The 16,444-nt window shown below is 44.6% G+C and overlaps 1 protein-coding gene across 7 annotated transcripts in view; it reads right to left on the bottom strand.

Annotated features, from left to right (window-relative positions):
* Akap9 (A-kinase anchoring protein 9) overlaps positions 1-16,024 on the bottom strand; it is a 150,543-nt gene extending 134,519 nt beyond the window's left edge. For 3 of the 7 annotated variants that reach the window (XM_029477661.2, XM_029477659.2, XM_029477663.2), the window contains exon 1: positions 15,517-16,021. In XM_029477661.2, coding sequence (XP_029333521.1) covers positions 15,517-15,564 — 48 coding nt within the window. In that variant the 5' untranslated portion in view covers positions 15,565-16,021. Of the gene's footprint in view, positions 1-15,516 lie in introns of all 7 variants that reach the window. The other 4 variants (XM_029477660.2, XM_029477662.2, XM_029477658.2 and 1 more) reach the window with 4 other exon arrangements.
* Between the last annotated feature and the right edge of the window lie 420 nt (positions 16,025-16,444).

Raw genomic sequence — 16,444 nt, 5'->3', positions numbered from 1 at the left:
ATTACACCTATCAGAATGGCTAAGATCAAAAGCTCAGGAAATAGCACATGCTGAGAAGGACGTGGAGCAAGGGAAGACTCTTCCATTGCTGGTGGGAGTGCAAACTTGTACAACTACTTTGGAAATCAATTTGGTTTCTCAGAAAACTGGGAATAGTTTTACCTCAAGACCCAGCCATACCACTCCTGGGCATATACCCAAAAGATGCTTCAACATCTCACAAAGGCATTTGCTTAACTATGTTCATAGCAGCCTGAAGCAGGCTGATCCAGACTTTGACCTTGCAGCCACTGTGAAGGAAATTACCTAAGGTGGAGCCTTCCGACCTAGATGGCTCTTTTGTCCTGCCAGGTGCCACTGCTCTCTCCAAGACACTGCTACCTGCTGAGAAGCCCCTGAGACATTCCAGAGGAACATCCTATTCTGCACATCACCTACAGGCTGGCTCCAGACACCAAGAATGAACTGGCGGGGCATGGGCCTTCCCCTTTTATAAGGAGACTCTTGTAGTAAACGGAGAGCCTTGAACAGAATCTTGTCTTGGCTCCATTAACCTCTCGTCATCCAAATCTCTTTCAGCCCCAGCCTGCCTCCCTGGTGTACCCAGTCCTTGTAAGCCGCAGGCCGGCATACAACAGCAGCCTTATTCATAATAGAAACTGGAAACAACCTAGATGTCCCTCAGCTGAAGAATGAATACAGAAAATGTGGTACATCTACACAATAGAATACTATTCAGCTATTAAAAACAAAGATATCATGAATTCTGCGGGCAAATGGGGGGAACTTGAGATTATCATCCTGAGTGAGATGGACATGCATGATATGTACTCACTTATAAGTGGATATTAGCCATAAAGTACAAGTGCCATGTTATACTCCACAGACCCAAAGAAGCTACACAAGAAGGAAGGCCCAAGTGAGGAAGCTTGAATCTCACTAAAAGGGGAAATAGTCATAAGAGGCAGATGAAGAGAGAGAACTGGGTGGGAGACGGGATGGAGAGAGGAAGGGGGAGTTCAGGGTCAGGCGTGGGGAGGGTCAGAAGAGGTAGCCATATAGCTATGAGAATGAATGCAAATTTTACAACTGACAGGGGTGAGGAGGTGGGGAACATCTCCAAAATGAGGCAGAGACCTGGGATAAAGTAAGGCACCCAAGACCCAGTAGAGGTGACCTTAGCTGTGACTCACAGCATTGCGGATATGGAACCTGGAGAGGCCACCTCTCCTGTAGTAAGACAGGAACCCCAGTGGAGCAAGAGAGACACCAATATACCCACAAAACTTTTGACCTTAAATTTATCCTGTCTACAAGAAATGCAGGAACGTGGGATGAAGCAGAGACTCGGAGAATAGCCAACCAATGACCAACCCAATTTGAGAGCCATTCCATAGGCAAGCACCAGTCTCTGACACTATTAATACTCTGTTATGCTTGCAGACAGGAGCCTAGCATGGCTGTCGTCTGAGAGGCTCCACCCAGCAGCTGATTCAGGACAGATGCAGATAGCCAAAGCCAAACGGGGGATGGAGCTTGGGGACTCTTATGGGAGAACAGGAGGAAGGACTGCTGTGCCCTGAAGGAGATAGGAACTCAGGAAGACCAACAGAGTCAACTAACCAGGACCCCTTCGGCTGTCAGAGTCTGAACCACCAACCAAAGAGCATATAAAGGCAGGACCTGGGCCTCCCAAACATAAATAGCAGATGTGCAGCTTGGTTTTCTAGTGGGTCCCAAACAACTGGAGTGGGAGATATCCCAAAGCTGTTGCATGTATGTGGGATATGTTCTTCTAGCTGGGCTGCCTCATCTGCCTCAGTTGGGGAGCATGCGCCTAGGCTGGCAGAGACTTGATGTGCAGGTTGAGGGTACACCTGGGGGGGTCCCCACCTACTCAGAGAAGGGGAGTGGAAGATGGGAGGAAGGGTTGTAGGAGAGGGTGACTGGGAGAGGAGCAGTGAGAGGGATTTAAAGTAAATAAGTAAAAATCAATCAATTAATCAAACTTTTTAAAAAACAAAAGAAACAAGATCATCTTACATATTCAATTTCTTGGCTATTTAAGTTATTTTTATTTTAAACCTGAAAATGGTTAAGTTGATGGAAAAAAAAAAAAAAAAAAAAAAAACAACCTACTCAATTGGGTAACCACCACCTGACACTGAAGTGATATACTTTAACTTACTGAGAAAACATTTATTCTAAAACATGCTGGAAATTCAGACACCAGCCATCTGTGTTTTCCATTTGGAAGCCAATTATAAAAATGTTAACATATGTAGTCACAGAAATAGTTGCAAGATTTTCTGGAAGACAATGTGTCCATATACATCTGTCTTCCAAACCTGGTTCAGATCCCAAGCAATGTCTCACTCTAACCAGGACAAGAAAAAGACTAAACAGTCATGTATTCCCAAACTCAAGAATTACAATAACATAGTCATTACCAGAAAAAAAGAATTTTCAGAACATTCTATTACATATAAAAATATGTTAATTTCTATAGTGTTATGATTTTTTAAAGACTGCTTATAATCTGCTTAGTTTTCTGTGTTCACTGAGAGTTTACCAAACTCTGCTAGAGACTAGTCAAAATATGTGTCCCTAACATTAGGACCTTTTAATCTAAGCCAGACTGTTACTTCATCAAACTTTCATAATTAAGTGAGATAAAAGTCTGAATGTGGTTTCTTAAGCATTAGAGTCCTGTACAGATGGGAGTAGTGTAGGAACCTCTCTTACCCTCATTTCCTCAAAGGCTTTTCAGAAGAGAGAAGGCTGCCCAGTGTTACACACATGCAGGACAGAACTTGGCAGTTCTTAGGTAGTTAATACATAGTTCATATTCAATAGGAGTGTGTTGTCAATCATGTAGCCACTCTAATGCTAAGCCAGAGAACACACTGGGATGCATAGAATACACTTGGGGGGAAAAACCCCTACTCTGATGCACTGTAATGCAGTAGGAAAAATAAAATAAACACACAAATATATCATTTCAAGCAATAAAGCATGGTTTTAGATTTTTTTTAAATGTATGTTTTGAAAGAGCCTGAGACAGAAAGGTTTAATTTGAATGAAGATATAAGGAGAGGTTAGCCAACACCAAGAAAAGGATACGGAAGCCCGTGTCCAAGGATGAGTACTAATGCCTGCCTAAGAGCACAGCAGCAGTACAGCCTGGGTTTCTACTATCCTCCCTCCAACAGACTCATGCTTGCAATACCTGGTTCCAGCTGGTACTGCTACTGTGAGAGGGGATGGAACCTTAAGGATGTGTAGCCTAGTTGGGAAAAGTAGGTCAGCAGCCAGACATCATGACCCTTGAACCCAGCACTCATGAGGCAGAGACAAGCAGATCTCTTTTCTGCTTGAGAACAACTTTTTCTACATATAAGGCATTCCAGGCCAGTCAGGCTACATAGTAAGAACATGAGAGGGGGGTGGCGGGGGGGGGGGGGGAGGAGAGAATGAGAATATGAGAATGTGAATATGTATTTTTCTCAACATATAAATTGTTGTAGGTAGCCAGCCTTCTCTCTGAGAACTAGCTTTTATGGTACCAGAAAGTACCATGCCAGCTTCCAAAGGAGGGAAGCTACCAACAATACTACCCAGCTACAGCTACTATGTGCCACAGCAACTGACCTGCATGGCATGATAACACTAAGGGTGCTGTAGTGGCAAGCACACCTTGGTGGTAGCCAACAACTCTCTAATTTGACTTAAAGCTCACTACACAAGAGAGAACTCATGACTGGTATTGGAAAGGTAGCCACCTACCCAAGGCTGGTAAAACTCTAGACCTTGGAGAAGAACCAGCAGCTACACTTTACCAAACCACCATAACCCCTAACTGATGCTAAGTACAGAAATGTTCTTTTATCATTAATCTTTACCTTACGGGTGAATTAAATGTATTCTCTTGTAAATGAAACATATGTCTAACATATGTTAGTATGCAGAACTAACTTTCTAGGAAAGCAGCAGTGAGCACGGACGGCCTCTACCATCTACAGCAACCCTGATTCTCTACCTACTTCACCGTGGTGAGAACACATCAGTCCATTAGATTCTTCTCTCGAAGTTAGGGAACTAAGAAGTTCTAGTGGCTTGAAAGAGCATGCTCCCCCAGAGGATTGTCTATTTGAACACTCGGTCTCCAGTCAGTAGTGCTGTGTGGGACATGTAAGAGGTGTGGCCTTGTCAGAGGCAGTCTGTCCCTAAAGGAGAGCATGAGAGTCAGTTCTCTCACTCTAATGCATGTCTGCGGCTCAAGATGTGAGCTCTCTGCCTTAGTGCTCCAGCCGCCAAAACAACGACCCACCACCATGATGACCTCACTGTTACGTACAGCATCAACACTGGTACCATAACAAAGAAACTCTTACATAAGCTGTAGTGGTCATAGCATCTTGTCCCAGCAGCAGAGCAGTAACTAAGAGGTAGTAAACTATCTAGAAAGACAAGGGAAACATCCCGGTGAAGGGATCTAGGATCAGCGCGTGATGTTTTACTCACTGGAACCTTAGCTGTCCTGCTCTGACAACCTCTCAAGTGCACTTTGCACCCTGCTCAACAATACACAGGCACGAGTACTCTCCTCCTTACCCGACAGAGCCAGGTGTTATTGCTGCCACTGTTGCTTGTGTTCTAGCATTAGATGGTCCCTCCTTCCTCAGATACACACCAAGTAAAGTAACTGCTGTACAGTAAATCAAAACACACACTCACTCAGTGGAGCAGCATCAGGAAAACTAGTTCTGCAAGTGGTACCCAACCCTTACTGTTCACTGAGTTTCAAAATAAGGAAGCTTGCTTCCTACCCTAACTTTTCATTTTGGTAAGCCATGTGACTTAGATGGCAAAACTTTGAAGCCCGTTTCCCAGGTGCTTCTGACACAGTAAGATGTGTCTGTGCACTTACTCTATGAGTAGACAGGTCTCCAGTGCTAAGCAGTTTTTCTTTGTGTCCCCTATTCCCACTGCACTGCCTTTCTGCTCTAACAGAGGGTTTCATACAGTCCAAGCTAGTCCTGCCCTCCTGACCCTCCTGCTTTTGCTAGGACTGCAGGAACTGGACCACCAGCCCAGCTATCTGCCCCTTCTTTTGGTTTTAAAATGTATTTGGGGGCTCCGTTGGATAGGACAGATCTAGGAATCCACCCCTTGCATTTGGTCAGGCGTAGGCATGTATAGTCAAAGAAAGCTGATCTGAAAAGGAAGGAATAAAGGATACTAAGAAAGTGAGGCAAGTGACAGAAAACAGCAGCAGTCAAGTGGCTTTTCGGGTTCCATGGAGCCTAACTATCCTCCTCTGTCCTCCTGATCCATCTCTACAACAGCTCTTTATCTCTTCTTCACTTACCTTAGCTTTTGTTTCAACACACAGAAACCCCACCTGAATTAGACTGCTTTGCATTTATCTGCTCAAGTCAGTGTGTGTGTGTGTTTAAATTAAGGTTTTAATGTTTTCTTTATATAACAATTAACTCATTACTGCTCTGGTAGCAACATATCTATCTGAAAATGGATGCAGTACTTGGAAAGTACTTTTCACAGGTGAGACAAAGTGAAGCAATGAACACACCCTCTTTTTAACAGTTCCCACTACTTTTACAATCAAAGCTGTTCCATGTTCAGTGGCTCGCATGGTTCCTGGTTAACTGGCCGTTCATTCCTTCTCTGGCCTCATTTTCTATTGTTCACCTTAGTCATCTAAGTTTCAGTATGAAACAGACGAAAGAAATGTCTGACACTCTTAAACACGCAATAGCCTCACTGTGTCAATGGCTGACACTCTTAAGCATGCAATAGCCTGTTTTTTTCTTTAAGTGTATTAGTTTATTTTATGTGTCAGTGTTCTGCCTGCATGTACCACATATGTGGCTGCGGCCCACTGATGTCAGAAGGCACTGGATGGCTTACAACTGAACTTAAGGACGGTTGAGCCACCGTGTGGAAGCTGGGAACCAAGCTGAGGTTCTCTACAAGAGCAGCACACACTCTGAACTTCCATGCTGTATCTCCTGCCCCTGACAGGGTTTTAAGAGTTTTAACTTTGTCGGCTAACTCTGATATAACACTAGTTCCCGAGGCAGGTACTGTAATACTCTATGATATAACACTAGTTCCCGAGGCAGGTACTGTAATACTCTACGATATAACACTAGTTCCCGAGGCAGGCACTGTAATACTCTATGATATAACACTACTTCCCGAGGCAGGTACTGTAATACTCTATGATATAACACTAGTTCCCGAGGCAGGCACTGTAATACTCTACGATATAACACTAGTTCCCGAGGCAGGCACTGTAAGAGCTCCTGTTTTTACAGATGTGAAGAAAAGCAAGGAGAGGTTGTCTCCCACTCACAATGTGAAAAAATACAAATTCAATTTGATCTTACACTGCCTTTGCCTGGTTTAGTCCAACCTCACTACCTACAATTACACTGATTTCACAACAAAATTTCTTAAGAAATTCTACTCAGAAGTCTCAAAAAGAACTTCTGATATGTGTGTCACAAACTGATTTTACAGTCTTGCCCAAAATCAACAACTTGGGCTGTCCATCTGGATGTTTTTAAGTAAAATATTTACATCTATCCGCACACCCGTCTGTCTGTTTATTTAAGGGAGGGCGGTCCCGTGGCACTTATGCGGAGGTCAGAGGACAGTTTACTGGAACTAGCCCTCTTCTTCAACTACATGGGCTATGGGGATCAAACTCGGGTCCATCAGGCTTGGTTTTTATCCAAGAAACCCTTACCAAACTGCCAAAGCAGCATTAGATATTCCGCCCTCTCTTCTTTTTAGACCCCTAGTAACTGGATGTAGAGGTTTAGATGAGGAATGGCCCCCACAGGAGCACAGATTTGAGCACCTGTTCCCCGGGTGATTTGAGCACCTGTTCCCCGGGTGGTAGTACTGTTTCCAAGGTTACGAAACCGTTAAGAGATGGCTGGCACCTTGCTGGAGGAAGCACATAACTGGGGTGGGCTTTGAGACTTTGGAGCATTGCCCCATTCCTTTGCTTTGTGACTGCAGTGGAAGAGGATCTCAGCTCTTTGCTCCAGCAGCCTGCCGCTATATATTCCCCATCACTATGGACTGCTCTGGAATATTAAGGCAAAATAAGCCCTCGTGTCGCTACTTGTGTTTGGTTATGGTGTTGTATGGCAGCAGGAGAAAGGAACTGATAAAGCAGCTAAAGTCTGTGAGTAGCCAGCCCATGTGTTTCAGGTCCCACCCAGCAGCACAGCACCTTCCCTGGAGAAATGGATAATGAAGCAATGGACAGAGCCTAACCTCAGAGCCCTCAACAGAAAAGCCTTAGCAAGCAGTGCTGAGTGCTGCATTCTGAAGTGTGTGTAAATGATAAACCTATTCAGTTTCATTCAGACATTAAAATGTTTAGGGTTTTAATATTTTAATGTAGTTCCAGATAGTTCAACTAAATTTGAGGCTTAAAAAAAATATAACCTCTTCTTGAAAGGAGGACAGAACAACCCTAGACATACACACTCGAACAACATCAAAGTCTCAGTGAACAGCAATGTACAGAAGGAATCACTGCTATGAACTGGAAACAAATATTGCATTGCTCAAGAACCAGAGGGATAAAAGACTACTGCAGAGTACAAAACGGACTGCAGAGCTAAAGAGCCTGGCCAAGCCACTGCTGGGACAACGCTAAGTCTGGATATTTTCAATAGTTAGCACTTTTGAATCTATCAATTCAAGTATACACAAACAGTCTATTGTGGTGCCTAGAGAGGCGTCAAGTGCTTTAAGTTTTAGTGTTTTAGTGATAACTAGCATGGGATTTTTTTAAGAGGATACAATATTATAACAAAAATCTCTTCCATTAGTGAAACATACATATAGGTCTTTCGTGTTCATGTATTTTTAAAAGATCTTTTCATGACTCAAGACCAAATGTGTTCCCATCATAGATTTGGACAGCAATGACTAGGCCAAAGGCCAACAGGTGCCCGCTTCAGCAAACTGCACGCACTTGTGAAACAGCTGGCACAAACAGTCTCTGGCCCACAACGAAAGCAAGGGTAATCCATGCTCCAATCTACTCACGAAAAACCTTATTTGTGGCTAGCAAAAGTTTACACTGTATTAGCCCAGGAAGGTAACTCCAATAGGATGTGTTTCTGTCTGTCCATTCCTGGCACATAAATATATACATACTGTGCGTGCATGTGTGTGTGGCTGCATGTGTACACAGAATTATATAATATATAAAATAAGGTGGTAAAAGCACTGTTAAATGTAGACCAAGACTTTAAATATTTTTCTAAAGATCCACTAGTGGTCAAAAAAAAGCACATGAAAAGATATTCTTCATCATTAGTAACTGGGAGCCCTGAGGTAAGCCCCACTCTGCATCCACTCATACTGCTTCTAATGACTTAAGAAAGAAGACACCGGTGCTGGTGCAACAAGAAGGAGCTGAATTCTTAGACACTGTAAACAGGAACGGACAACAGTACAGCTACTGTTCAAAGTGACCTGAGACGCCTGCCAAAGCATCAACGCAATCTGCACACGACCAGATTCTCACTCCCAGGAAACACAGCAGAGAAATGAACAGGTACTCCAGTACTGGGACACAACTGTTAGAGCAGCACAGACCACCACAGACTAAAGGTGAAAACGACCAAAATCAGACCAATGGATGAAGTATAAACAAATCAACTGGAATAGTATTCAGTTGCTTCCAGCTAGACAGACAAGGGAATGAAAACATCTACAGCACAAGGTTTTATTCTGGTTTGGTAAAAATAGGCATGGTGGTAATGGTATAATGTAAAGCTATGCCACCAAAAAGTTTGTTTCAGAATGCTTTGTGCTTAGGTGAGTCTTACCGGAATTTAAAAAATAATAATCCAATACTAGCTTTTTATGTCCAGTATTTCTATCAGTATTTTACTAATACCTTCAAGGCATAGGCTGCTGTAACAGGATTCTTCTTGTAGCCAATAAGGCATGGTTTGCAAGAATTTAAGTAAATGCTGCTAAGTAAAAGTCCATAGCTGTAGTTGTGTTTAAAACAAATGAGAGAATAAATGTCTCCAAAGTCCTAGAGTCTTTTCTACTAGGCCAGAGTACAGAATTATTATATATTATTACATAATAATATATAATATATTAATATAATTATAATATAAATAATATAAATATTATATATTATATATTCTCTCCCTCTCAGAGACCTGCACATGCGCACACAGAGAAAGAGAGACAGAGAGACAGAGAGAACACACACACACACACAGATAAAAAGAGACAGAGAGAGAGAGATGCAACCTTTATAACAAACAAACTTTCAAATTTTCAGTAGTTTTTCAAGTTAAAAAGTTCAAGTTTTAGCAGAGCAGTGGAGGCGCACGCCTTTAATCCCAGCACTGGAGAGACAAAGGCAGGCAGATTTCTGAGATCGAGGCCAGCCTGGTCTACAGAGTGAGTTCTACTACAGCCAGGGCTACACAGAGAAATCCCATCTTAGGGGTGGGGGTGGGGATGTTTAAGAGGATACTAATCAATTGAAAAGAATTCCAAATTTTAATTTTAGAAGAATATTGCTGCAAAATAAATATGCTATCCTCATCAATGTTCGGCAGGCTACTTTTTTCTCACTGCCATTGTCAGACAAGGCTAGCTAACTTCAGTTTCACTAAAGCACAATTCTCGAGCACTGTGTAGCTTTGCTCTTGCTAGAACCGGTTTTCTTTATACAGTGAAGACATCTGGAGCTGGACTGACAGCTCAGCAGTCAGGAGCACTTGTTTTTGCAGAAACCTTGATTTGGTTCCCAGCACCCACATGGAGGCTCACAACCATCTATAACTCTAGTTCTAGGGGATCCTCTTCTAAACTGCAAGGGCAGTAGGTATGCACATGGTGCACACACACACACATGCAGGGAAGACACGCACACACATACAATCTTGAAATAGGACATTGTTTTCAAAGATTTTTGAGCCGGGCAGTGGTGGCACACGCCTTTAATCCCAGCACTGTGGAGGCAGAGGCAGGCGGATTTCTGAGTTTGAGGCCAGCCTGGTCTACAGAGTGAGTTCCAGGACAGCCAGGGCTACACAGAGAAACCCTGTCTCGAAAGAAAAAAAAAAAAAGATCTGGGATCCGTTCTTGTCACAGGATACCTGGAACATGTTTGTCACCTGACCCCTTCAGCTTGATGGACAGTACTGCCATTGCTGAGTAACAGCCTGTAGAAAAGAAGCAGGACAGCCAGAGGAGGACTGTGACAAAGGAGTGGGACAAAGACCGTTCAAACAGGTGAAGGTTTCCCTTGGGTCTTTCCCCTCTGCGTTTTGCCGCTGGGGGTTTACTCCAGAGACCTTGGCTTTGAAGCAGCTTCCACAGGCATTTTCTCTCACTTCAGTGAGACCTGCAGAGAATGAATGACTTTTCAATTCCTGTCTGCCATGCTGCGAATGCAGGCATTAACTCCTGCACTGCTGAGAACGCTAGACTAGATACTTCTGTCACACCTGAAGACCACCTAACAAGAATCAGGAAGGCAGGAAAGACGTGCACATGAAAACAGAAGGAGCAACTGTAAAGAAAGAAGGTGAAAACCCTAGCTGTCCACATCTCAAAGACAAGAAAGCCTTTTTCACTTTGCATATACCTGGGACTACTCAAACCGCGAATGCTTGGTGAACATATAAAAATCATAACTGCTGATAAAAAATGAAGAAGCCAAGAACTTTAACTAATTCACTAAACAATGTCTATTATATAAAGCACTGCCTCGCTGGCACAAAACCGCTTTAAAAACTGTACTGTACGTACCAAGCTTTTAAAAACATTCCTAATATGATTTAAAGATATAGTTGCATTATAATACTCTTTATAAAACAGTAAATTTCCAAGTAATTTTACTTGGAAAAAGTAAGTCATTTAAAATGGAAATGAAATGTTTGGTTCAACACAGGACAGACAGCCTTTGTGGTGCCATTCCTGACCTTTTCATAGTAAACAGGGTTTGCCTGGGTCTGAAAATACTTAATAATCTGGTAATACCGTCTCTCCTCAGGAAACAGGATTTTTCCAACACTAATACTGAGGACCCTACAGCAAATGCAAAGACAACCAGGAAGTAAAGACACTAAGCTGGCAGAGAAGTCTGCTCTGCTTGGCTCCCTTCTCCTTGGAATTTTCACAAACTCGGCTATGAACCCCAGTTTCTGGGTTCTTCAGTCGCTGCAGATCTAAAACAGCAAAGTAGGAGCAAAGGAAAGGAAGGGGTAAGGCCAGATGATCTGTCCCCAGCAATGAGATCTTAGAGCAGTGGAAAGGATAAGACAGAAGTGCAAGAGAGATACACTGGGCCTGGAGTGTCTGGGGCACCCGTCTGCAGTGCTGAAGACAGACTGGAGGAGCAGGAGTTCAAGGCCAGCCTGGGCTACATGACACTTTGCCTTAAAAAAAAAAAAAAAACAAGGACATCGCCCAAAGTCTTCTAACACAGAAGCCAGCTATATGACACGAGCAATGCTGAGTAAAGCAGTGCCAGCCCAGGACCACAGGACACCCGAGACCTAGTTAAGCCACTGTGCTCTATGGGACAGCACACACCTTACCATACCGTAGCGATAAGGTTTGATTATTTTTTTAATTTTTTTTCCTAATGATAACAGAACTATTTTGGGGGTGGGGTATGGCTTGGGACCATAAAGACGGGAGCTGTGCTAGCCTTTGGTGCTTCCTGCCAGACAGCTTTCAGGCTAATTACTTTTCTTGTTCCCGAGACCAAATACCGGAAAAAAAGCAACTTTTCTGCGTCCCTTTGTGTCTGCCCTTTGCCCGTGCAACCTCCCAAGTAAAAGAAATAATAAGTAAACGAAACAAAGCATAGAAAACATCTCGTCTGTAGCACGTCACAGTGTGTTCCACAGAATACCCTCTGTCCACACATGTCTACCTGGAAATGTTCATTGCAGGTCATTGGTCCAGTTCAAGGCCTCTGGCTTCTATGGCAGCTTCCATACTGGACTGTCATCCTCACATGGAGTCTGCTAGGAGAGCCTATTGTCCTATGACACTGGAGGTCCTGAGCTGTGGATCCGCCCCTTTCACATGTGAAGCCACTCACAGATGGGAGAGATACTGGGTGGGCCAGCTCAGAGCCCTGGATCTGGGACAGGGCAGGGACTGAGCTGGTCAGTCCACCAGCCTTTAACCTAGCACTATTTGTGGTGATTTGCCCAGCTTAAAGTCTTTGTAGAATGATCTTGTGCTATATATACACCATAATTTATTCTCCTGTACTGGATTTAGTTTGGTATAAAACATTTCGTAAAATATACTATAATGTATACATGACAAGCTATTTTTAAAGTGAGTGTCTATGTGTTCTAGATAAATGGAAATTTTCAATGAAACAACCTACCAATCAGTTAGTTACCAGAAAAAGATTTAAGAATTGTGATTTATGAAAACAAATTATCAAAGACAACAACTAAGCCCAATAAATAGGAAATGTGGAAAACCAAGCTTCTAAATGGGTTTTGGAAAATGATTTTATATGTTCTTTTCTTATGGCAGCAATGAACAACTTTAGACTAGGAATTCTTTATACTAAGTGGTAGCCATACTTACAAAGAAGCACCCAGGGAGGACTCAGTTCCCACTCTGTTCACTCAATAAGCAGATATTGTACTGAATAATTATTATCTGATAGATAATTAGAAGCTGCATTAACATAATAATAGAGCATCGTTGTATAACGTTCCAGGAAGCAAACAGTATTTAAAACATTTTACCAAAATAGGGAAGATAAATTATCACAGGCCCTACTGCAGAGCACCCGCACTTAATTCACTACCCTGTCTCTGCCTTTAGACCCACAGAGAGCAGAGGCAATCATCACATCTGTACTTTCAATTCCTGCCATAAAATGGGACTTTATGATGTCAGCTGAATGCAGGGCTCTGCACTGCACCACAGAGCTACACACCCCCTCCCCCCCCCCCCCCCCGTCACTGAGTATATTACAATACGGTTTTTTTCATTCCTCATTAGAGGCAGCATGTTTTTACAGATGAAAGACACATGTAGTGCTTGAAGACACAAGCTGTACTTTATGACCCATGCTCGTTTGAGGCTCTACAAGCATAATGGCTGCAGAACATTCCTTCAGGTAACTGAGAAAACTATTTTCTTCATGTTGTCTTCATAGGCTATCTCAATGTCTGTCTATTACATTACCAGAACTACTTATAAGACACGTGGGCATAACCCTTATCGCAAGAGTAGGCGCAATTCTAGAACAAAGTAATATTTTAAATAAAGTAATTTTAGGAGAGAGACTGCATCCCCAAAGGCAGAGCTATGAATTATGTGCAGGGACACATTCCTGTGCCAGTAGAAGTCAGAGCCTGCTGTCCCTTGTCCCTATCCACCTTGTATAGTATGTTTTGAGACAGGGTGTCCAGATGAAACTCAAGCTTGGTGTTTTGGTAGAGGACTGGACAGGACGTCCCAGGGGTCTGTCTGTCTGTCCCTTTCTCCCAAGCCCTGCATTACAGATGCATGTCACCATGTCCAGCCATCCAGCTTTGTGTGGGTACTACAACTATGAACCCCGGTGTCCATGCCTGTACAGCAAGCAGTTCACACAGTGAATAAACCATCTATCTCCCCAACCCCACAAAGACAGCATTTTGAAAGACAAAGAGACATGTGTAGAAACCAAATTCAAAATCTCTTCTAAAGATAAATCAAGTATTTATTGGCAGCAACTTAATCCTAAAACAGGTCTAGTGACGGCAGACCAAGCTCAGCAGGAGTCCCTCACACATACTTAGTACAGAATATATTTAGGGAAGGGAGTAGAAATTATGAAGTACTCAAGACATCTATCTTATCTGGGCACAGTAGCTCACACACAGAATTCCATCGCTCTGAAGGTTAACACAGAATTGCCATAGAGTCTGAAGCCAGCCAGCCTGGACTACACACTGACCTCTAGGCTCACCTGGACTATAGTCTAAGATTCTGCTAAAAAAAAGAAAGAAAGGATGGGAGAACAAGGAGAGGAAGATTGCACACTACACCTCCAATTCCTTCAATGCTCTGAGCCCGGTCAGTTCCTTGGGGTGCACAATGGGAAGCTAAGCTGGGCTTTTCCCTCCATTTATAGAATGCCACAGAGACACATTCAAATCTTGACCTCACACAAAGGGTGCTTATGGGAAGCCGACAAACTATATTCTAGAAATATAAGGTTAGCTATTGCACACACTCCTTTAACCAACTAATGCTGAGCATGTACCAACGTTTCTCTCCAGTAGGGCCCTTCACTCATTACTGACCTGCTTCCTTTGTTAATGATGTGAGAGAAGAAAAAAAGGAAGGTAGGTGCCTTCGTTAGAGTTACTATTGCCATGATGAAACATCATGACCAAAGCAATTTGGAGAGAAAAGGGGTTTATTTAGCTTACAACACTTCCATATCACGGTTCCAAACTAACAAGTACAATAAGCTTAAAATATAACTTAATTATTCCCAGTAACAATAAGGTCTAAAAAAAAAAAAAAGACACTATATCTTAAAGGTAACTTCATTTTTGGGAGCAAGGAGGTCCAACGGTAAGCTCAAACAGGTAATTTTACAAAGAAATCATTCTATTCCATTCATAACAGTGTCAAATTATTTAGTAAGCCCACTGCAAGATGCCTACATACAAGTCTGGATTATACATGATTTGCCATACCCGCATACCCACACAAAATCAAACTTACCAAATACATAATAACAAATACATTATCTAAAACAGCAATTCTGTAGGTGTTTAGTCTATGGAACCTTTCGATGCCCCGAAGTTCTATTCCACACATTACAAAAGCGTGTGCCATGACAAAGACCTCAAGCACGAATATACAAAGAACGGCAAAAACAAAACAAACAAACAAAAAAGAACGCCCCTACAGCCAAGTTCACAGCTGGCACTTGTGGCACACTCAAGACACTGCCGAGGCAGCTGTCACAGGCCAATCACACACACACAAGAGTGCCAGCGTGACACCTCAAGAAGGCAGGCTGATGGTCAGCGCAGGGGTGTTCCCGGAATAAAGAAAACCCTAAACCCTTGCTCCGGAAAGCACAAGGCCTGACCGACTCCCTGAACTCCCTTCAGAAAGTGAAAGAGTGGTGGCTGCGAAGCAATTCCTTAGCAGTTAACACCCGGGGTGAGAGGGGGTTTTGTGTGGCACCGGGGAGAAAGGAACGAAGCCGAGCGATGCAGGTCTCCAGCAGCAGCAAGAGAGGGCGGCTCTTCAGCCCCAGCCGCAGCCCCCCAGCCGCAGCCCCCCAGCCCCAGCCCCAGCCCCAGCCCCAGCCCCAGCCCCAGCCCCAGCCCCAGCCCCAGCCCCAGCCCCAGCCCCAGCCCCGCGGCCCGGCCTCTCCCCCAGCCTCCGCCCCGGGTCACCGCCTCCCGACGCGGCCCGTGGCCGCCGCGCTCCTACCTTCGCCTTGCCGGCTGCCAGCTTCCTTTGCCTCTCCTCGTCCTCCATGGCGTCTGCAGGGTAGGCTGGGACGCAGTGGAGAGGAAAGATCTGTTTAGAAAGAGGCGGACAGAGCTCCGTGGCCACCCGGGACACGCTGGGCGCTCACCGGCGACTCGTGCCGGCCTGCACGGGCCCCGCGGTCACCGCCGCCATCTTCGTCTCCACGTAAACACACGGCGGCCGGCGGGGCGGAGCGGGCGGGCGGGCGGCGCAGCCGCGAGCGTGGCCCGGCAGGTGCTTGTGCGCGCCCGGCTTGACCGGGGCGGAGGGAGGGTCAGGGTCCGGCAGCCCGACACCCACTGCTCCGGGGATCCGGTGCTCGGAACACGCCGCGCTGCATTTCCAAATTCCAAAGCGACTGCGGCCTCACAACAAGGAGCCGCAGTGGAAAGGGCGAGGGCGGAACCTCCCCCTCCAACCCGGGGAAGCCTGATCCTCCGTTTACCCCAAATCCCGCCCTCAGTTCCCCGACAGGTTCCTTCTCAACCCATAGTCTTCGCCGCGCGCTGGAAGAACAGTCTACCGTGGAGCCTTCTCCCAACTCTTTGTTCTCTGGTGTGAAGCTGAGACACTCCTAGGGGCTTCCTTCTCCTTGGCAACTGTGTTCCTAAGGAACTCGAATTCGGAATCTAAGTTGGGAACAAAGCCAGTCTACCCTAACTTTCCCTCCTCCAGCCCCCCATTAGTTAACTTTACATCCTGACCTAGCCCCCCTCTCCTCCCAGTCCCCCCACCCCACCATGACCCTTCCTGGCTTACCCCTCTCCCCTTCACCTCTGAGGTAGACATTACCTCAGGTAAAGGGCTGGAAAAAGGTTTTCCAAGCAAAAGGGGCTATGTTAACTTTGAACTTTAATGACCTTAAAACAGCTATGCTTCTCTGACT

This window comes from Mus caroli, unplaced genomic scaffold (genome assembly GCF_978045245.1).
Source record: "Mus caroli unplaced genomic scaffold, Mus_caroli_1 scaffold_4, whole genome shotgun sequence".
In the NCBI taxonomy this organism is placed as follows: domain Eukaryota; kingdom Metazoa; phylum Chordata; class Mammalia; order Rodentia; family Muridae; genus Mus; species Mus caroli.
Note: the sequence above shows the minus strand (reverse complement) of the source record. Positions and strands in the feature narration are given on the sequence as shown.